Below are 22849 nucleotides of genomic sequence, written 5' to 3'. Positions count from 1 at the left end.
TAACCATCATTTCATCGCTTATATCCCTATTAACAAGACTCAAACTCAGACGGATACACGGATCCAACCAATACACTAGTTTGGTACCCAATGCCTCATTGGATAAATCCAAAGCAAATAATTGCTCCCAACTCTATAATAAGTTAACACCTAATGTCTTATCGGTAAAACGAAGCAAATTGGTACCCAGTGCCTCATCGACTCGTAGTCAAAGTAACCCTGAACACTTCCTATCCTATAGTATGTCATCTATATTTGACTCAGCCCGAACAGTTAATAGGATTTTAATTTCATATTTCAATACAACTAATGTCTCAATTTCATATATATTATCAACATGTGTGCATTTATTCAACTTGAAATCAACCACAATTTCTCAAAATATGTATTCAATTCATACATTCATAAAAATACATTTATTTCTCAAATATGCATAATTGAGTCATTCTAATCATCAAATGATTCAAATTAGCCCAATAGAACATGAATTCTCACCTCAATTACTTACCATGCACAAACAAATCAATATGCAATAATTTATAAATTAGTTCGGATTAACATAAACCGTAAACTCCAAGCTATTATCGATGACCTTATCTTTTCCCTTCTTTTTCAAGGAATCCGAGTCGGCATTAGCTACGGAATTAAACAAACAACACATTTCATCAATACACAAACAATTTCACATTCAATTGCTAATTTACGTTAACTTTTACACTTTATTCAATTTAGTCCCTAAAATCGAGACTAGCCTAACTTACACATTTAACCCCAAATTTTTATACGAATTTCACTCTAAGCTAGCTTTAACTCTCTATTTCTCAATTCTACCCCAAAATTTTGAAATTTTCACAATTTGGTTCCTATTACTGAAAATCAATAATCAATTTCACAATTTAGTCTTTTTTTTTCTACTTTTAACCTAAAAATCTATCAAATTAGTCCTTAAAAGGTTTAACTACTCAATAATGATAACATTTAAAATCTTAAGCAGTGTCGAAAAATAAGACATGGGTCGGCTAGCTCATAGTATCGAGATTCTAAAAATATAAAAATTACGAGAAAATGACTAAATTGAGTATACCAATTTTGAGCTTGAAATTTTGAAACCCAACCGTGCGTTCTCCCTTTTTCTTTCTATGCTTTGAAATGCCAAGGAAATGGAGAGAAATTTCTTTCTCTTTCTATGCAGTAAGGTTATTAGTTTTCTTAAATTTTATTTTACTTTAAACATTATTATAACTAATTATTATAATATAATATATAATACATATTCTACAAAACCATAACCGACCGTCATTAAAACTTATGAATAATGGTCTATTTATTTTATAAGTCCTAGATATTCAATTCTATTTGTAATTCCTTTATAAATCTTCCTTTATTCACTTACGTGATTTAGTCCTTGAACTCCAATTAAACATTATTTTGTTAAAATTACCTATCCGAAATTTAATTAATGAAACCACACTTTTTGACACCACTGACTTTTGGATCGTTAAAAAATATGGTTGATGGTAATCAGTCAAACATTGGTCGCATTCTGGGAGTAGCTTGTGTGGCTAATTTTGAGAAGTATTTGGGATTACCGTGTATAGTGGGGAGAAATAAAAAATGAGCTTTTGCAAGCCTCTGGATGAACAAAAATTTCATTGTGGGCTAATTTTGCAAACCAAATGGGTTTCCATGAGTGGCTTTCACGGATGTTTGAAAACTACTGTGTCTAAATGAACAAAAATTGCAATTACATTGTGGGCTATCTGGTATGCCCAGAACAAGTTAGTGCATGAGGATACAAAGCAGGGGGTGGGGGAGTTAGTAGTCTTCATCCATGGCTATTGCGCAGAGCTCGCTATTTTGGCTACTAGTGCTCTTCGATCGATTCCATCCACTATTGTTCACTGGTCCCTCTCACCGGTGAATGTTGTTAAGGTCAATGTTGATGATGGTTTTATCCTTGCACAGAGGAAAGTATGTTTGGAGGTTATCATTAGAGATGAATATGGGCAAATACTGGGAGCGTGTAGTTGGCTTACCAATCAAGTGTCAACGGTGTTTGCTGCTGAAGCGCTTGCAGTGGTTTGTGGTCTCCGTTTTGCTTATGACATGGGCTTTCTGTTGGTGATGTTAGATGGGGACTCTAAGTCAGTCATTGATAAAATTAATGATAGTCTGGAGGATCTTTCGAAGATAAGTGCACTCATCTGGGAAGCCAAGGAAGTTTCAAAGTTCTTTAGGGACTCTCGCTTCAGGTACATCGCCCGATAGGGGAACAGGGCTGTGTATGCAATGGCTCAGGATGGTTACTACGTGGGGAGGATCATTTTTGGGTGGAAGAAGCCCCAGCACTAGTCGTCGCTGCTGTCGATGAAGATCGAAGGCTAGTGGATCCACCTTAGATTTGTCTCTGGGTGCTTTTGTTGTGGGGATTTTTGTTTCATTTTTGTTCCCCCGTTGTTTTTTATGGTCAAACTAGTCTGTTCAATGCTTGATTTTGTTGTGGGGATTTGTCTCTGTTTGCTGTTGGGTAGGTCGTTTAGTTTCTTCTTTGTGGTAGTTTGTTTAGCTTCTGCTTTTTACTTTTAATCAATATGACCGAACTTTCATTCAAAAAAAACTTTATTCTTTTGTGACTAGTGACTTTGTCACAAACACTCAATCTTTTTTGTGATCTTTTTTTTTTTTTTGTCATAGGAACTTTATTCTTTTGTGACTATTGAGTTCGTCACAAAAATTCCTATGATCATCTTTTTGTCACAATAACCTCTTTTTTATTATAAAAATATAGTCACTGAAATCATGAAGAATAGTAAGGAACATAAGTGTCACAAATTTCATTATATTACTTTTCATGAAATTAATTCTTATCATCATTAAAAAGTTTATATATAAAATTATATTTTGGCCCACTATCATAATTAATATTGTCAAATATACATACAAATGGAGACAAAGTAATAGTAAATAATAATACTTTTCCTAAAAAATAAATAACAATAATTTTCATTCATTAAATTTAAAAAATATCTTATTATTTTTATATTTTACAAAAATGATCACTATTTCAAATTACAACTTTCCCTTTCCATCATCTAATCATCTTTTTGTTCAAGGAATAAAAGAGAGAAAAATAATAACAATGATCATGCCTGACTCCCAAGTTTCAACTTCAAGAAATCACTCGGGCTATTTTACCCATCTAACCCAAAAATATTTAATATTTACAAAAATGATCCTGGTTCAAAAATATTCACTAAAATAACCTGAAATGAATAGTAAATTTGGGTTTTAGGAACCTAATGGCCAACATCACCTTGTGTTTTTGCCCCATCATTACCTGATGATTATGTCAGGCTTTAAAAAATATAAATTTTTTGAGTTTGGGATATGAATGGCCGGCACCAGGGTATTTTTTTTAAATCGTATCATACTGGTATACAAAATACCAGTATTTGAAAAAAAATTTGGTTTTGACCATGTAATGGCCGGCACTAGAGTCATTTAAATTTTTTTTTGGGTGCAGGCCAATAAATGGCCGGCACCAAGTACATTTTTCGGGTCCCAATGCATTTTTATTTTACTTTGGGACACTGATGGCCTGCACCAGTGTCATTTAAAAAAATTTTGGGTACTGGCTAGTAGATGGCCGGCACTAAGTACATTTTTCAGGTCCCCAGGCACTTTTTTTTTACTTTGGGACATTAATGGCCGGCACTACCTTTTTTAGGTATCGATTTTTTTTTTGTTTTTGGGACACCAATGACTAGCACTAACTTTATCAGATTAAATAAATTATTTTTTTATTTTGGAACACTGATGGTCGACACCAAGTATTAAAAAATTAGTTTTCTTAATTTTAGGAATCAGATGGCCTGCACCAAATTTATCAGATATATATATAGGTGTTTTGTCTTCCATTTGAGTTTTTTTTGCTTTATTAGTTGAAAATCAAGATTAAAAATATCAGTTTTTTCTTTGTTGAGAAGGAAGCAAAAATTTTTTAAGATGAGTTCCCAGATTTTGTTTGTTTATGTTCATTTCGATGGAGAAATGATAAATAAAACTGAAGAAGGCTATATATTTCAAAGTCGAAAAAAAATAGGAATGAGATTTAACAAGCGTGTTTCGTTGGCAGATTTAAAACGAAAAATCAGTACAAAGATAGCAACCCGTTGCGGAAAGCAAATGTTGAGACTGTTTTAGAGATTTTTGGTTTCAACAGGTCAGCTCAAGTTATCAAAAATGAAGCTTGAAGATGATGATGATCTAGGGACAATAATAGCAATTTATTGCCCCCCGAGATTGAAAATCCCAGCCCGATTGAGTTGTTCACAGAGATAGCTGAATCAGATCCTATTCAAGTTATAATTCCAGCAAGCCAGCGTACTGGAATTGATTTTGATCTTAATGTCTCCTGGGAAGATCAGTCGGGTTGTGGATAGTTAATGCCAACTCCCAAAAATCCAAACATCAGTCGATGTTCGTATAACATCCCAAACTCGTGTACTCGTCTAGAGATCCATCTAGATGTGTTGGCCACCATAGAAGATGGTGATGAAGGGTCTGATAATGATGATCAATCCCACCGTGATCCTAACAATGATTTCAGTGACCCTGATTTGGATGACATCCCTGAAGACATAGACGAGGAAGACCCGGTGGAGGGTGAAAATGCAAACCCCTATTCGATCAGGAACACGGGCCCTGGTATAGTTATAAGAAATAATCTAGGGTCCTTCATGACCAACGTGGATCTTGATGCGGCTCTTGCACGTGAGTTCCCAAAATATACAAACATTGTGCCAGCTCACCTCTTGATAATGAATTCGACGATGAAGAGTTGTTTGTAGGACAATAATTAAATAACAAGAAAGACTGTTTACATGCTATAAAACAACTTAGCTTGAAGTTAGGTGTGGATTATAAAGTAATGAAGTCGACGTAGTTTTTGTACGTAGGAGAATGTTGGAAAGCCTCAAGTGGGTGTAACTAGAGTGCTCGAGCCGCGTTAATGCAGCAGAAACAAATGTGGATGATAAGAAAACTAGAAGGTCTACACACATGCACGTCTGCTCATATGTTACAAGACCATTGAAAGCTAGATGCAAAAACTATATGCAACTACATCATCCCTTTGGTGAAAGAGTCGCCCACCATTCAGGTGTCGATCATTATTACGGACCAGCAAGCTTGATTCAAATATAAAGTGTCATACCGAAAGGCATGTGGGCAACGAAAATAGCGATGCGAGAGTTGTATGGTGACTGGGATACGTCATACAACGAGCTTCAATGGTGGATAGCTGGGATGTGTGAGTATGTGCCCGAGACAGTGACTGATTTGTAAACACTGCCATATAAAGGCCCGAATGGGGAGATACAACTGGGGAAATAAGTTTTTCACCGATTGTTTTAGATGTTCGAGCCGTGTGTTAGGGCCTTTCCTCATTGTAAGCTAATGGTGCAGGTGGACGGGACCTGGTTGTACGATAAATACATGCAAATACTCCTGATTGTTGTTGCACAAGATGACAACCAAAATGTACTTTCAACCACTTTCGCCATCGTGGAGTGTGAGTGCTTCGAGTCTTGAGAAATTTTCCTCAGAAATCTGCAGAGGGACGTTGTCAGAGAAGACAACATTTGCTTTATATAAGATAGATCGAAAGGATTACTTGCTACGATGGCGATCAGAGGTTCTGTGGAGATCTATTTATTGCATCCGGTACATCGCGGCAAACTTCCACAGAGATTATAAGAATAAAGTACAACTATGTATTGAGGCGCACACGTCATCTACCTATTTCTGCTATTTTCCCGGTAAAATTCTATAGGTTGGCCACATTGATGCCTAGGATGGGGTTGAGACAAGCTAAGCAGATCAAGGTCGAGGCACGTGTACGTTGAGACCGTCCAAAAGGCCATGGCGGTAAATAGTTGAAGGGCGCAAACAATGAACGCAAAATTGTATTCGCGCGACTTGGAGACTTTCTGAGTTCAAGAGTACATTGGCCGTCGCTCGGGCCTTCCACCTAGGTCGTACGTAGTTGATCTGTGAAACAGGTGTTACGAGTGCGGGATATTTCAGACTCTCTGATATCCGTGTGTGCATGTTCATGCAGCGTGTGCGAGAGCAAACTTAAATGTTGACCAATTCATAGACGAAATCTACATGTTGCAATGCACATTGTATATATGGGGGAACGAATTTCCTGTAATCCCCGATGTTTCAAACTGGGAAGTTCCACCGCCTGCTTTCAAGATGGTGCTTGACCGTAGTCTCCGTAGACATCTTAAAGGTCGACCACAATCGACGAGCATTCGAAATGACATGGTAGTCAGAGAGACGGGTGAACCCAAACTGTGCACTGTGTGTCGAACATCCGGACACAACTGATCAACTTGCCCACATTGTGTCTGTATTTCCTGTCAATCGTCTCGTAATGCCGAGCTCGACAATGACGAATGATGTATTATTGAGCGCATGTTCTTGTAAAAACATTATAAAAATATGAAAAATTATACAAATGATTAAATTTAATAATTAATACATATTTTTCTTATTCCTAATTTAAAACACGTTAAATTATAATACAATATACATGCATATTTAATTTAAAACACATTAAATTATAATACAATATACATGCATATTTAATTTAAAACACAATAAATTATAATACAATATACATACATATTTGAATTAAAGCACATTAAATTATAATACAATAGACATACATGTTTATTTTAAAACACATTAAATTATAATACAATATACATACATATTTATTTTAAAACACATTATATATATTAATTCAACTGAAAATCAAATAAAGTAAAAAGTGAAATGAAAATGAAATTAAAGTAGGGAATGAAATGAAATGAAATTCAAATTTAATAAAAATTAAAGAAGGAAAAAAAGATTGATTTAAGGTGACATGCCAAAAAGGTCTTTTAGTGGCTGGCACCAAGGCCTGCCAGAGATGGTCTTACATTGGCCGGCACTAAGCCTGCCACAGATGGCCTTACATTAGTTGGCACCAAGCTGAAGCCCGCTTACCTGGGCCTGACATGAGAAAAAAAGATGAAATATATAAATTAAATTTAAGTTTTTAATTAAAAAGTGAATAAAGTGAAATGAATATGAAATGAAAATAAAGTATAAATTGAAATGGAATTAATTACAATGAGAGAAAAATTACTATGAAAAAGACGTAAATTAAAATGGAAAAAAGATAATTTAAATGAAATGAGAAAAAATTAAATTTAAATGGAAAAAAAAAGATAATTTAAATGAAATGGAAATGAAATGAAAAAAAAAGTTGAAAGGACGGGTCAGGCCTGTGTTAGGCTTGCGGCAGGCCTGGCAAATGGGCTTTTAGTGGCCGGCACCAGCAGACGGCCTGGTAGACACCAGGCTTGCTACGATGTGACTCTACAGGTCAAGCTTAAAAAAAACCAAAAAAAAAAAATGAAATGAGAAAAATTTTGAATTTAAATGAAATTTAAAATTTTGAAATGGAATGATATTTAAATTGAGAAAAAATTAAAATAAAATATGAAAAACTTTAAAAAAATGTAATTGAGAATACTTCTAATTAATATGAAAAATATGAAATGAATTGAAAAAAATTGAATTGAAAAAAATAAATTGAAATGAGACTACTTGTGATTAATATGATATTTTTTTATATTAGGAAAAAAATTTTAAATGGAAAAAAATTAAAGAAATGTAATTTGTAATGAATATGAAATGAAATGAAATGTTAAATGAATATGAAATGAAATGAATTTGTAATGATTATGAAATGGAATGAAAGTTTAAATGAAAATAAGTTATAAATTGAAATGAAAATAAAAACTAAAATGAAAAAAAAATATTTCAGCTACTTGTTATTAATATGAAAAAAAAAGATTGAAATGAGAAAAAATTAAATTTAAATGGAAAAAAAGATCATTTAAATGAAATGGAAATGGAAATGAAAAAAAAAGTTGAAATGACGGGTCAGGGCCTGTGTCAGGCCAGCGTTAGCGTCAGGCCAGTCAACAATGGCCAGGAATTGGCCGGCACCAAGCCATTTCAGCCTTCCATTGGCCGGCACTAACAGGCTAGGCTTGTTGCGACGTGACCTAACAGGTCAGTGGCTCAAACAAGTTTTTTTCCCAATTTTACCCTTGCTTAGCCACTATGGTCCCCCACTATAAATGGGGTACTTCAACCCAAAACTCGATGGACCATAGTGGGGGGCCACCGCCAATCACTTGATGGATCCTAATCCTAATACTCTTTTAAATGACAACAACCACATTGTTAAAAATGTGAATAAGGTAAACGAGAAGAAAAATGTCCTGTTTAATTTTAAATATTCATTTAAATTCTTTTTTAAACGAGAAATATAACATTCTATATTTACTATTAATGCAAGATCAGTACCGAATTGTGAGACCTCGGTTGCATGATCCCTGTTATTTTCCCAATTGAAGAGTTTTGTCGTATTTAAACGCCGCGAGTTTTGGGGTAGCCGCGTACATTCAGATATCTAAGCTGCGGGCCGATTTAATATTGACCTTAGTTGAAAGATGATGCCCGGAGACACATACGTTCCACCTCTCGTGTGGGGAGGTAACTATTACACTGCAAGACGTAGCAGTCCAACTGGGGTTGTCTATAAACGGCGAAGCAGTGACCGGGCTTGGAAAAGTGCTCGATCCATGGGGCACTTGCGAGTGGTTACTTGGAAAAGTGCCCCCAAACGATGAGGAATGATGATTAACCATTATTAAATTTAGCTGTTTAAAAGAAAACTTCCATCATCTTTCGAGCAGTCCAACACAGATGGACATTATCTACGCTACAAGAGCATTCATTCTACAACTTATATGTCGGATACTGTTGCGGATGTCAATCAAAATAAAGTCTATATTATGTATCTCCCCTTATTAGAGGATCTTGAGCTTGTCGGAAGATTTAGTTGGGGCTCTGCAGTATTGGTATACTTATATCGTAAGCTTTGTCGAGCGAAAAAGCTGTCTACGAAAACAATGGGCAGTTGCTTCCTTTTACTACAGTCTTGGGCATTATACCTAATGCCATTTCTGGCATTAGTGAGCCACCAACCGTATGTGTGGCCACTCGTGAACAGGTAAATATATAGTTTAATTTTGCCATTTGTTTTTTAATTGTATAGTATAGTATACTCATTTTTGCATGGAAAGAATAATCTGATAATTTATTCTTTTTTTTAGATGGGCAACTGTACCGGGAATCGGGCGATCGTTCATCGTACCCGTGTACTGTATGATGATTGAGGCTCATTCCGGGGATGGCGTAAAATACGCTTCCGAATCTTTCTTTTTTAAATACAATATTTGCACAAAAAATTTAACTAATAACGTGTGTCGAAACCATTTTTTGAAAACAAAAATTAGTTGTCGACTTAAAAAAAAAAAAAACTGGAGTCGCCACCGATCCTTGATTGAGGTGTAATCGGCTCACCTTAAAAATAATTTTGGTCTACGAACTTTGAGAAAACAGGCTCGGGAGTCAGTTATGCATGAGGAAGGATTAGCACCCTCGTAACGCCCAAAATCGGTACCAAATTGATTATTTAATATCTTAGTGTCGAAAATTTAAAAAGATTTTAAAAGCAAACTTTTAACTCGAATGAATTAAAAAATAAGACATCCTAATTTCAAAGAAATAAAACATCACACCCAGTGAGTTAGGGCACAATATTTTTAAATCTTCAAAATCAAGTTTATCTCTTGATTTTAAAAATTCTTATTTCGAGAAAATAAAATGTCATGACCAGTAAGTTAGGACCCGACATTTTTGGATTCCCGAGAATAAGCTTTTATTTGAAGATTGTGAATTTATTACAAAATAAATACTTGGCTTTCTAAATTCCTCGAAAAATGATCACAATCCAGTAAGTTAGGACACGATCTTTCTCGAAAACCATGAATGCCAAATATTTTGAAAATTTATAAAATATGAGGATTTAAATGCTAACGAAACCAAAATATATTTTCTTTAAAAGTATGATAAAATGTTAATGCATATATATATGTGTACAAAAATCGTGAAAATGAATCAATAATAAGATATACATGCATTTTAGAAATAATAAACATAAAATGTATAAACATAATGTATTAGTAAATTATGAAAACATAGATATATAGGTATAAAAAAATGCTTATAATAGTTTTGAATAGTGTATGAATATATATATATATATATTATAAAAAATATGTATATATATATGCATAAAATACAAAATATAAAAAATGTATAAATATTATAAAATATAAATGGATATACGTGCATATATATATAAAACTATGAAAATATAATAATAAAATATGTGAAGTATACATATGTATTTAAAACATTTAAAATATATACATATATATATATTAACCTACATGTGCATGTATATGCGTAAATATAATAATAATAATAATAATAATAATAATAATAATAATAAATAATAATATAATAATAGTGAAAAATGACAAAAGGATTAATTTACACTTTAATTTAAAATTCGGGGTAAATTTGAAATAAATAAAATGCGGATGGATCAAATAGAACGCGCGTCTAACAGTGAAGGACTAAAAGTGAAAATAATCCCTCCCTCCAAAACGCTGCACAACAACCCAGATTAAATTGAAACAGTAATAAAATATGTTGCGAAATTTAAAAGAAATAAAAGAAACTAATTTAAAAGCACTGTAAAAGGAAAGGGACCATACGAAAATAAACCACTAGGACAAAAAAGGTAAATCCATGGTCATTAAACGACACCATTTTTCTTTAATATTATAATAAAAAATTCCTTTTTTAAAACGTTTTTGCTTCATTTTTTTTTCTTTTTGTTTAAAACAATAAACAGAGGGGAAAGGGGAGGATTTCTTTGCTAGGTTTTCCTTAAAGCCCTAGCCACCGTAGGCCAATCAAAGCTCCGCCACGACTCGATTCGTAAGTTTCTCCTTTTCTTTATTTTATTTTTTACAAAATAAAGAACTAATCGAAAAAAGAAAACAGTAAAAACAGAAACGAAAAAGAAACTCACTTTCAAAATCTTTCTTTTCTCTTTTTTCTTTTGTATTTTCTTTCTCTTTCAATACAAAATTTTTCTTTTTTCCAAATCGGTTTACCATCCCCCTTTTTTCTACCGAAAACTAATAATAATAAATAAATAACTAAATAAAAATCCTATCTCTTGCTTGTTGTGCTATGGTTCATGATTTGTTTGCAGGAAGAACGTGGAAACGGTGTGGGGGTTATTGCGACGTGGGGTGTGCGCGGCGCTGGAGGTTGCTGCGACGTGGAGAACGTGCACGGCGCAGGGGGAGACTTAGGGTTTCTGGAAACAGATTAGCATTAGGTTAATTGGGTTGGGCTACATTTGGGCTTGAGTTAATGAAATTGGGCCATGTTGGGCCGAATGTATTTAGTTTATTGGGCTGTGCAAATAGTTTTGGGCCCCGGGCAATAATTGCGTATTACAACGTGTTGTCTATATTATGCAGTTTCTATGGATGGCATATGCCGAGGAAAGGATCGCGGTGCTCATACCATCATGGGTTACCGAGCAACAACAGCTGTTCGTGTCAAATGTTCTATTGATTCATTTCATTATGGTAGAGTGGCATGATAGAGTCGGGGATTAAGGCAGTTCAGTTGTGCACAGCCTATCCCGAACCCTCCTGTCGATATCAAAAAAGTCCACGGAATGGACAAAAAGGGTTCAAGTCGGGACGCTTTAAATTGGGCAGAAAAAATAAACCGTATATCTTTCTGTGGAATGATCGACATTCGAGACACCCTCTCTTGTATGTCTTAGAGGGAGGGTTCTCTCTTATGCGTGAGTACGCATAATGGTATATGGCACACGGGAAGCCATTTATATTCCAAGGTCGTTATATGCTAATCCAGGAAGACGCGCAACTGGAATCTTCCCGATGGCAACAGAAGAACGCACGACCGCGCTTTAACTGAGTTCCTCCATTCAGGAACTCCAAAATTGATTCTGCTTCGAACCCTGACCCTAAGCCCTAATATGAAGCATCTGGCTCGTCATCATACCACCCGGAGCTCGAACCCGAGCCCCAATTTCCTCCATTGTTCGAGGATATTTTTGGTGACGACCTCGAGCCTCAACATTCGATACGGTCTGGATTGTCCTCATACCACTCGGAGCTCGATCAAGAAGCACGTACACCTACTATTGAGGATATTTTTCCATTGGCACATTCGGTCACGCAATACCCCTTAACTCCCGATTATGGTGTATATGATTATTTTACTTTTCTAAGTATACCGGACGAGACACTAGAGGCCGGACCGAGCAAAACTATGAAACGCCTTAGCAAGGTGCATGGCATTGCCGATGGAGGCAGCCGGACAGTTACATGCTAGCACCAAGGACGTCGCCAAGATCATGACAAGTTTGATTTTTATCTGTAAATATTTACTTTATTTTGTAATTATTCTATTTTTTAATATTAATTTAATTTCTCTAAAATATTTTTTTTTGAATAAATGACTTTGAAATATTTAATAATAAAATATATAATTCGAATAAGTAATAGTACACAACAAATTAAATTTACAGATACAATAAAATACAAACATTCTAGAATATTAATACACAAAAATATAAAATTAAAACAAAATAATACGCACTAAATTAAATTTAAACACCCAACAAACTACAAACAGATGGGTAAAATTAATACACGAAAATTTTAAATTCAAACTACATATAATACGGACTAAATTAAATTTAAACCCCAACAAACTACAAACAGATGGGTAAAATTAGAGCACGAAAATTTTAAATTTAAACTATATATAACACAGACTAAATTAAATTTAAACACCCAACAAACTACAAACAGATGGGTAAAATTAGAGCACGAAAATTTTAAATTCAAACTATATATAACACAGACTAAAATAAATTTAAACACCCAACAAACTACAAACAGATGGGTAAAATTAATACACGAAAATTTAAATTCAAACTACATATAATACGGACTAAATTAAATTTACAGATACAAAAAATACAAACATTCTAAGAAATTAATACGAAAATATAAAAATTAAACCTTAAACCCTAAACAACTACATTAAATTTACATATATAAAAAAATACAAACATTCTAAAGAAATAATACAATTATTTTGAATAGTAGTTTCTTCACAATTAGTCGTCTTTTACTTAAATCAGGTCTACGTTTCATCAGTACCCCACTTATAAGTTGCGGAATAAACGCTCTTGCACCATAGATAATGTCCATCTGCGTTGGACATCTCGGTTAGCCATCTATGGCGCAAAAAGTCATACTACCCTTAATGGCATAACCTTAACGGTTGACATGACAATATATTATTTAACTCCGTTAAAACATGACAGTATATAATTTAACCCCGAAATTTGGTTGTACACTACAAAAAACTCTCATCTGCAATCCACTACAAAAAAGTCATTTGATGATACACTACAAAACACTCTCATTTTGACGGCTCTCTCAAAAAAAAATTCTCATCCATTTACACTATGAGAACCCAAACCACCCCCTATATATAGAGTGAGGGGAGGTTTCGGTCATCTAATTCCCAAAATTAAGAAAACTAATTTTTTTAATACTTAGTGCTAGCAATTAGTGTTCCAAAATAATAATAAAAATTTAATCTGATAAAGTTGATGCCGTCCATCAGTGTCCCAAAGTAAAAAAAAGTTCCTTGGGACCCGAAAAATGTACTTTGTGTCGGCCATCTACTGGCCAGCACCCAAATCTTTTTTTAAATGACACTGTGCCGACCATCAGTGTCCCAAAGTAAAAAAAAAGTGCATTGGGACCCGAAAAATGTACTTGGTGCCGGTCATCTACTGGCCAGCACCCAAAAATTTTTTTTAAATGATTCTGGTGCCGGCTATTACATGGCCAAAACCAATTTTTTTTTCAAATATTGGTATTTTTGCATACCAATATGATACGATTTAAAAAAAATGCCCTGGTGCCGGCCATTTATGTCCCAAACTCAAAAAATTATTTTTTTTAAAGCCTGACACAATCATTAGGTAATGATGAGGCAAAAACACAAGGTGATGCCGGCCATTAGGTTCCCAAAACCTAAATTTACTGTTCATATCAAGTAATTTTGGTGAATATTTTTGAACCAAATGTCATTTTTGTAAATATTAAATTTTTTAGGTTAGATAAGTAAAATAACCAATTATTCATATCAATCCAAATTCTTTGTAAGGAACACATAGCTGGGATTAAACTTTTATTGTTAGAAGTTAGATAATATATTTTGTACATTACAATCAACAATAAAATATATAGAGCTCTTTATTTTGACAAATAAAAACTCTGATGAAACAGTCAGGTAAAAATAGACACTATTTGAACAATTCTACACTCAAACTTTGTATAAAAAAGTTATATTTCATATATATATATATATATAACTAACTCCACTTAAAACTTTTTTTTTTTTGAACTTTTAAAACTATATGTCATGAAGTCCTCTAAATACAGCATTTTCCGGGTTTCCTCATCATTACGCAGACAAGCTATTTTAGGAAATGTTTGTTTGACAGAGCAGAGCATGCGAATTTTGGAAATGAGTAGTTCCAAAATAGGCAAGCAATTGACATAATGATTATGGGTATTTAACTCAATTAACTTTGCTCGCAGTTGAGCAACCAGTTCAGTTCCAAAGCTATCTTTCGTGTATGCTCTGATATTGGTGAATGTCATTAAACACTCGTTACCCTTACTTTACATTTATTCCTTTGAGAAAATGGGAACAAATAGAGATGGCTGTAATGGCGCAAAAGCATATTATAGCACAAATGATGTTCTTTCATTAATAGAAAAAAATTTGAATATAATAGTAGTAAAGATTTAAAAAAATAAAAATCACATGTTTTTTTTATTCTTCTGCTGTATACCAGAATCATGGCTACAATAGTAACCATTTGCTGAAATTTTAATGTAACCAAACCAAGCTAGGCCTTTGGTTTAAGAGGCTTGACAATCTCCCAAGTGAAATCTTTGTCATCACGTCCAAAATGACCATAAGCAGCAGTCTTTTGGTACCTAAATTTGCCTCCCCTCTTCAAATCAAGATTGATAGAGATCATCCCTGGCCTGAAGTCAAAGCTCTCCTTAATCAATTGCAATATATCCTTGTCTGGGATCTTGCCTGTCTTGTATGTGTCAACGAATACCGACAATGGTTCAGGCACACCGATTGCATAGGATACTTGCACGATACAGCGGCGTGCCAGCCCTGAGGCCACAACACTCTTTGCTGCTTGCCTAACAATGTATGCACCACTACGGTCCACCTTTGTAGGATCCTTTCCTGAGAAGGCACCTCCACCATGAGCACCCCACCCACCATAGGTATCAATAATTATCTTTCGGCCAGTGAGTCCTGCATCTCCATGTGGTCCACCGATTACAAACCTACCAGATGGGTTGAGATGGAAAATGGTTTTGTCATCGAGATACTTCGCAGGAATAACGGGCTTAATAACATGTTCTTTCAAATCTGCATGGATCTTCTCATTGGTGACAGTCTCATCATGTTGGGTTGAAATGAGAATTGTGTGAACACGAATGGGGACCATGGCTCCACCCTCATTAAGATACTCAACAGTCACTTGGGTTTTACCGTCAGGCCTCAACCATTGGCATGTCTTGTTCTTCCTCACTTCAGTGAGCCTGGCGCCGAGCTTGGTTGCAAGCACATGGGTTAGAGGCATAAACTCAGGGGTTTCATCAGTGGCATAACCGAACATGTGACCCTGGTCACCAGCCCCAATTTCCTCAGGCTTCTTGGTGAGGTGACCGTGAACTCCTTGAGCAATATCAGGGCTCTGTTGCTCAATGTTAACTAGAACTTTGCAGTTGTCAGCATCAAGGCCAACATCAGCTGATATGAACCCTATACCTCTGCAAGTATCACGAACGATTTTCTCATAGTCAACTTTAGCCTTGGTTGTGATCTCGCCAAAGACCATAACCATGTTTGTCTTGGTACAAGTTTCACAAGCTACTTTGCTTTCTGGGTCTTGTTCTAGGCATGCATCAAGAATAGCATCTGAAACCTGGTCGCAAATCTTGTCGGGGTGGCCTTCATTGACAGATTCGGAAGTGAATAGGAAGGTGTCCATATCTACTTTGACCACATCATAAGGCACTAAATTAGTGCTCCTTAAAGTGAAAATTTTAGTTGAAAAACAACAAATTTAACAGACCACACCTCAAAGTCTTATGGTAATAAAATCCAAAAAAAGAAGCAAATATCCTCATCAGACTTGAATTCAACTTCAAAATTTCACTCTATGACAAATTAAAGCATTATATCATTGTAAATATTCTTGCTTTCTACATTATCAAAAGTTTCTGAGAATAATTTTTTTTTCATGTTAGAGTAAAAGATTAAATATACAATTAAACTACAAAGACAAAAAAAATGATTATTATTCACGAAACAAAAAAAATACAATTTATTTCAACATATAATCAACTTTTGCATCCAAATTACATTCTTGTTTTTAGGTTGGGGGGGGGGGGAGCAAAGCAACCAAAAAGAACAATTCAACATTAGTTACCTAGGGATTTATGAAATCGAGCAATTTATGGACATAACAAAACATAGAGAGAGATCAGCAGCATTCGAAAGCTACAACTTTTATAGATGAACCAAATATTATCCTTAATTTCACAAATCTGATGAACAAAAACAGAATCAAGAGTTTAATTATTAAAGAAAAAAAAGCTCATTCTCAAACGAAATGAATCCCACTTCCATTTATAATAAAAAAGGAAATCATGATAATATTCAAATCGATCTGTTCAAAGCATTTTATTGTGAAGGAAAAAAAAGAGAGAAAGGAAAGGGAGCGGTACCTTTCAATGAGATCTGAAAGAAGAGATTGAAAATGGAAAGAGGAAGAGAGGAGAGGGAATTGAAGTAAAGGGAGAAATGGGATATTATTTATAGGACTGAAAGACGAATCGTTTGATTCGCTCTTAATCACTCGCGATTCCCCGCCCTTTTCGGTGTTTGGCTCTTCCCCTGCTTTTCTCCACGCCCATATTGTATTATCTCCTGCTTCTCGTCACAAATTTTTTCAAACAATCTTGACCCTTTAAATTTTGACTATTTCTGGACGACGAAATTGGAGGGCAGAGATTGGATCTTGTATCAATATTTTGTAAATTCAAGTTCTCTTTCACGTTGATGTTGGGTCCAATTATATCAATCCTTTACAAGTAAAAGAAGTTGCAATAAATTTAGGGATAATTCTTATTTGATCCTCTAACTTTATAAAGTAAATTATTTTAACCCTTTATTTAATTTTTTGCTTCTTTCAACTCTTTAACTTACGTTGTTTATCAAATTATCTCAAAATAGATGGAAAAATTAACGTTTATTAATTTTACTGATGTGGCATCCACATGTAGTCCACATTAGCAATTAATTATATTTTAAAATAATTTTAAAAGTTTTAAAATATTTTTCTTGAATTTTAAATATATTAAATAATCAATTAATTGCTAATGTGACAGTCAAGAGACAATCTATTTGAATGTCATGTCACAAAAGTTAAGGTTAACTTTCTCTCCATTTTAGGATAATTTAACAAACAAAGCAAGTTTAAGGATTAAAAGAAGCGAAAAATTAAATGAAGGGTTAAAATAATTTTTAAACTTGATATATTTAAATATATTAATAATGCATAATTATATTTAAAAATTAACAAAGCATAATTCTATAAATTGATGTTAGTTAATTAAGATAACGTCATCTCATTCAAATAATTTTATCATTATTTACTCTCTTTAAAATTTTCTAATAAGACTACCTATTATACATTCATTATATAAGTGGTTTTAAAAAATAAATTAATGGTTATTGATAAAGTTAAAAAAATTGTATAAGAATAAGATTGATTTTTATTTTTAAAAATTATCTTAGGAGTTTTTTAAAAAATTTATCTTAGGAGAGCAACTCTCCTTACATATAGATGGGCATATGGTTTTTTGTTTTGATACAATTACATATTTTTATTTTTATTTTTCGACGTATCATTTCATGTTTATTAGTATTTTAATATTTTTTTACATGTAAACATATTTCAATTATAAACATATAAATATATTTATATAAAATATTAATTTTAAAATTATTAATTATGTTCCACAACTTAATTAAATTATTATATTTTATTTTTAATGTAATTATAAAAATAATTAAGATAAAAATAAAAATTAGTTTAAAATTTTAAAATATTGTATGAACTAATACGAGCATTACAAGTTGAAACGTATCGGTACAAACCAAAATAGACCAAAATGTATCAGTGAAATTGATACCTACAGGAATTTACACCAAGATGTAAACATATCCTATGCATTTTCATTTCAATGGAAATACCTTAATAGGTTATTTTCTCTTCCTTTTGAGAATTGGTTGCTAGTGAATATTCTGAACAAATTTAGCCTTCATTTTGTTGATGTTGAATGGGGAACTTCATTTAGTATTACCTAAAGTTAGATGTAATGCATTATTGGGCCAACAAAGTATTTGCACTGATGATGTTGTAGAACAGAGCTGGGTATGGGCAATCCAATTTAAGATCGCTTGGCAAAATAACACAATGCATCATAGGCAATCCTTGCAAACAAGGAAGGGGAAATTTAGGCTTAGTTTAAATGGGTTTATTTCCGGTAAGGTTAAAAACAGCGATAGCAGTCAGGTTAGTTATTGTAATTGTGAGGTAAAAAATTTCACTGCACCACAGCCACCGCCCATCTAAAGGATGCCTTAAAGATGCCATTGCAAATCATAATAATGCTAATTGGTTGGCAGGTTACAAAGGAAACTTAAGTATCTACTAAGTGAACCAAGCAGAATTATGGGGTATATGGGATGACACTAAATTGACAAGGACTAGGCTACAAGATGATTATTGAGTGTGACAATGTTATGACTGTGGGTTTGGTTAATGAAGGGTAAAGGTAGATTTCTTAGTTGCCTTTGGCTCGAAAGGATTAAGGAAATATGTGTTTCACAAATATGAGAATTCAAGTTTAACCTGATTTGATCTAAAAAAACCCCAAACCTTAATTAATCCCAATCTGAAAATAATCGAATTTGTACCTGCCTGTTTGCCATCTCTATGAGTGTTAATAGTCAATATATTATAAAATTTAGTTATTTTAGAATAGGATAATATTTAAAGTATACATGAACTTTGATCCAATGTGCGATGTCATATATGAACTTTAAGTTTATGCAATTATATACATGAAATTTTGATTTGAGTCAATTTTCACAAATCATTGACAACATTATTGAATTAACACCATTTGACAATATTATTGAATTAGCACCATTTTATATTATTATATTGTAGACACAAACAATTATATTAATCCAATTTGAAAATAAATATATGTATTTATTTCTCTAAATATATATAATTGAATCAAAATTAAAGTTTCATGTATGTACATGAAACACAATTCAAATTTAATTTATATAATTGACCTGCCACCAATTGTAGTGGTAGTTTAAGTACATTTCGACATTTAACGAGCTTGTTTTCTTGACATTTTGTAATTAATTATGGTATTTTTTTTGTATTAGTAGTTTAGGATCTAAATATTAATAAAATAAAGTTTCATGCATTTTTTGCTGTTTCGATAACCCGTAAGGCCAACATGGGTCTCGGGAGTGACTAATAGGCTAATTGAGTGTGTAGGGTGTTAATTCAGGTCTAAGAATACAAGGGACGATGATTAGGTCGCAATACAACAGAACAACAAAGCTGCTAAGGCTGAAAAGAATTCCACGTCGTGACAAGGAGTTTCCCTATGTCACAACGGCGCGATGAAGGTAGGCCAAAATGAGCTGAATCCTTCGATGGTAATCTTGGGATTATTTCCTAATTAGACACTAGGCATTTAAGAGCATCTTGTATTAATTGGTATCTAAATGTATCTAGAGTTGTGTGGGTACCAAGTAACCATAGCATATATAAGTCACCTTAGGGTCATTGGAATAGAGGTGCAAACTTAGACAGACAATTTTTACTATTTGATTTTCTTTTTATTTTATTTTATGTTCGCTTAGTCGAAACATTTCTATTCCGATGTGAAGACATTTGTGAGCGGAGATTGCTCATAATCCGCGCTTCAATATATATTCATGAGCATTCTCTCAACTCTTCTATTTTATTCTTTTATTTATATTTCGTTTCTTTGATTAATTAACAATTGCATAAATATTAGAATAATTTCTGATTCTTTATTCATATATTGCATGATTTGATTATTTAACTAATTTATCTGTTAAGTGATTATTTATCTGAAATTGATTGTTTATTCAAGAGTACTTAGTATATTAAGGAGTGATGCCCTAATAGAATATCTAGATAGGTGAGACAGAAGGGTATCCTGTAGTGTATAACTTATGCTAAGCGGTGAGCCCGGAAGGTATCCTATGCCTAGGAAGAGACTAAAAGGCCGACTTAAGTGATAATCCTTAGTGAAGATGAGATCGGAAGGGTATTATTAGCTAAGGGTGATAAATAACTCAATCGAAGAAAATTAATTATTTAATTAGATAATTAGGGATTTAATCGATCATAGGTTGAGAGCTCGCATTGTTGACACTAGGAATAAGAAATTCCATTAGGTTAATTTAGGTTAAGTAATTTAATTAATTTGATTAATATTTTAATTTGGATTTACAGTACTAATTTGTGACTTGATTAGATCAATAATTATTTTCTGTAATTAATTTAATAATAATTTCTCCAATCTGTAATCCCTTGGGTACGGTCCTCGGAATACTTACCAACTGTTTCGTTGTAAATAAATCATATTACAATTTGACATGTACGCTTACACGTACTGCACTTAAATATTTATATTTTTATTTGCACGATTTTACTCTAAACATTTACATGTTTAAAGGCGGTCAATAATTATACCAAATCGATAATATATATAAATTTGATATTTATTCTTTTAGAATAAAAATTGACTAAATTACAAATCATTTCCACCGCCAGGACTCATATTAAATTTGCTCATAAAAATTGATAAAATGTTAAAAATCTTAATTAAACCCTTAACTGTTGACAAAGATACTCCTTTTCAATATCCTATTGATGAGTTCCAAAATCTAGGCAAATTTAATATTGCCCTCTTAGCAAAACAGGGCTGGAGGCTTATGGAAAACCCTAATTCGTTACTTGCAAGAACATTAAAATCTAAATATTATCCCGAGAGTGATTTTTTGCAAGCTGAATTAGGATATTACCCGTCATTTACCTGGAGAAGCGTATGGCCAACTAAGAAGTTATTGAAAGAAGGTATGGCCTGAAGAGTGGGAAAAGGAGACCAAATTTCAATATGGACCGATGCCTGGATCCCTGGCTTAGAAGAATACAAGATACGAGAGAGAGTCAGAAATAACAGCTATGAGAAAGTAGCAGATTTAATTGATCCAAATCTTAGAATATGGAAAGAAGATGTCTCAAGAGAAGAGACGAACGCAATATTAAGTACTTCGTTGGCAAAGTATCCACAAGAAGACTTCAGAATTTGGAACAGGGAACAAACAGGGGAATATACAGTGAGGAGTGGCTACAGATGGCTTACAAAGGAAATATCAAAACTAAACACTACGACGACAAATATTACAGATATAAATACATTCTTCCACAAAGAGCTTTGGCAAACAGATCTACCAGGAAAAATAAAAATTACAAACTGGAGGGTGTACAATGGCTATATTCCTACAATGGGAAACCTACATTACAAACGAATATGCAACAATGCTATATGCCCATGCTATAGAGAAATGGCAGAATCCATGGAACACACCTTCAGAGATTGCCAAGCAGTAAAAAAAAATATGATAGGAGTTAGGGTTCCTCGATTACTAAAGAGATGGAAGAGAATGACTTCAATAGTGGTTAAGCGAAATACTTACCAAAACGACTAGTGCTCAAAGGAAAGTTATATTTTGTAGCATCTGGGGAATATGGATGCGGAGGAATAAGATCCTGCATGAGAAGAAAACCCAATCAGCAGAAGACACTGTAAAGTTCATAAGCAATTACTAAAATGAATGGGAACAGGTGAATAAAAGGCTACCTTGACACTGTAAAATTTAGAAGATAATGCAATTATTGAATTTAAATATTCTAAATCAAATATATTATTCACAATAATTAAAACACCAAATTCCTTAGATGGATAAGGACAATTCGAAAGTAGACTAGGTACAAATCCTTAGATGGATAAGGACAATTCGAAAGTAGACTAGGTACAAATCCTTAGATGGATAAGGTTAGCTTATTCGTATATAGAATATCCTTAGACTGACTAAGATAATCCAGGAATAGACTAGGATAATCCTTAGATGGACTAGGATATTTGCCAAGATTGACACCATATCACAAGCGGGACCTGTAGGATTTAGTCCATAAGGAAGTTTAGACCCTGAGTATTGGACAACGCGACCATGCGACTTTGTATCAAGGTATTTGTGTCGACTTCGAAACCTTCAGCTTTCTCTTTGGTGTTTCAGTCTAGTTAAGGCTCAACTTTCTATGATACAGAGTCAATAGTGACACTAAGGAGTAGCCGTGATCAAACTTCATTGCAGTAACAAACTATGATTTACCTTGCTATGATGCTTGACTACAGTTTTTCAGATCCGTGGTTGTCAACCAATGCCACGAGATTTCTGATGTAGAAGATTCACCATAGTGGCAACTGCAGAGCATATG

At 33.6% G+C, this 22849-nt stretch overlaps 1 protein-coding gene and 1 long non-coding RNA gene across 2 annotated transcripts; both read right to left on the bottom strand.

Annotated features, from left to right (window-relative positions):
• Window positions 1-14867: 14867 nt before the first annotated feature.
• LOC105767973 (S-adenosylmethionine synthase 3) lies at window positions 14868-17163 on the bottom strand. The gene is made up of 2 exons (XM_012587601.2): window positions 16947-17163; window positions 14868-16209 (listed from the first exon to the last, which is right to left on the bottom strand). Exon 2 carries the CDS (start codon window positions 16205-16207, stop codon window positions 15035-15037), a length of 1173 nt encoding a protein of 390 aa, XP_012443055.1. The 5' UTR covers window positions 16208-16209; window positions 16947-17163; the 3' UTR covers window positions 14868-15034.
• Window positions 17164-21517: 4354 nt separating this feature from the next.
• Window positions 21518-22251, bottom strand: LOC105767843 (uncharacterized). The gene is made up of 2 exons (XR_001125636.2): window positions 22048-22251; window positions 21518-21938 (listed from the first exon to the last, which is right to left on the bottom strand). It is a non-coding gene; the product is annotated as an uncharacterized LOC105767843 (long non-coding RNA).
• Between the last annotated feature and the right edge of the window lie 598 nt (window positions 22252-22849).

The sequence above is a fragment of the Gossypium raimondii genome, chromosome 4 (genome assembly GCF_025698545.1).
Source record: "Gossypium raimondii isolate GPD5lz chromosome 4, ASM2569854v1, whole genome shotgun sequence".
NCBI lineage: Eukaryota > Viridiplantae > Streptophyta > Magnoliopsida > Malvales > Malvaceae > Gossypium > Gossypium raimondii.
Note: the sequence above shows the minus strand (reverse complement) of the source record. Positions and strands in the feature narration are given on the sequence as shown.

What these genes read in the sequence shown, in the direction of transcription:
- LOC105767973 (XM_012587601.2), bottom strand. Translation starts at nt 16,207, where the DNA reads ATGGACACCTTCCTATTCACTTCCGAATCTGTCAATGAAGGCCACCCC.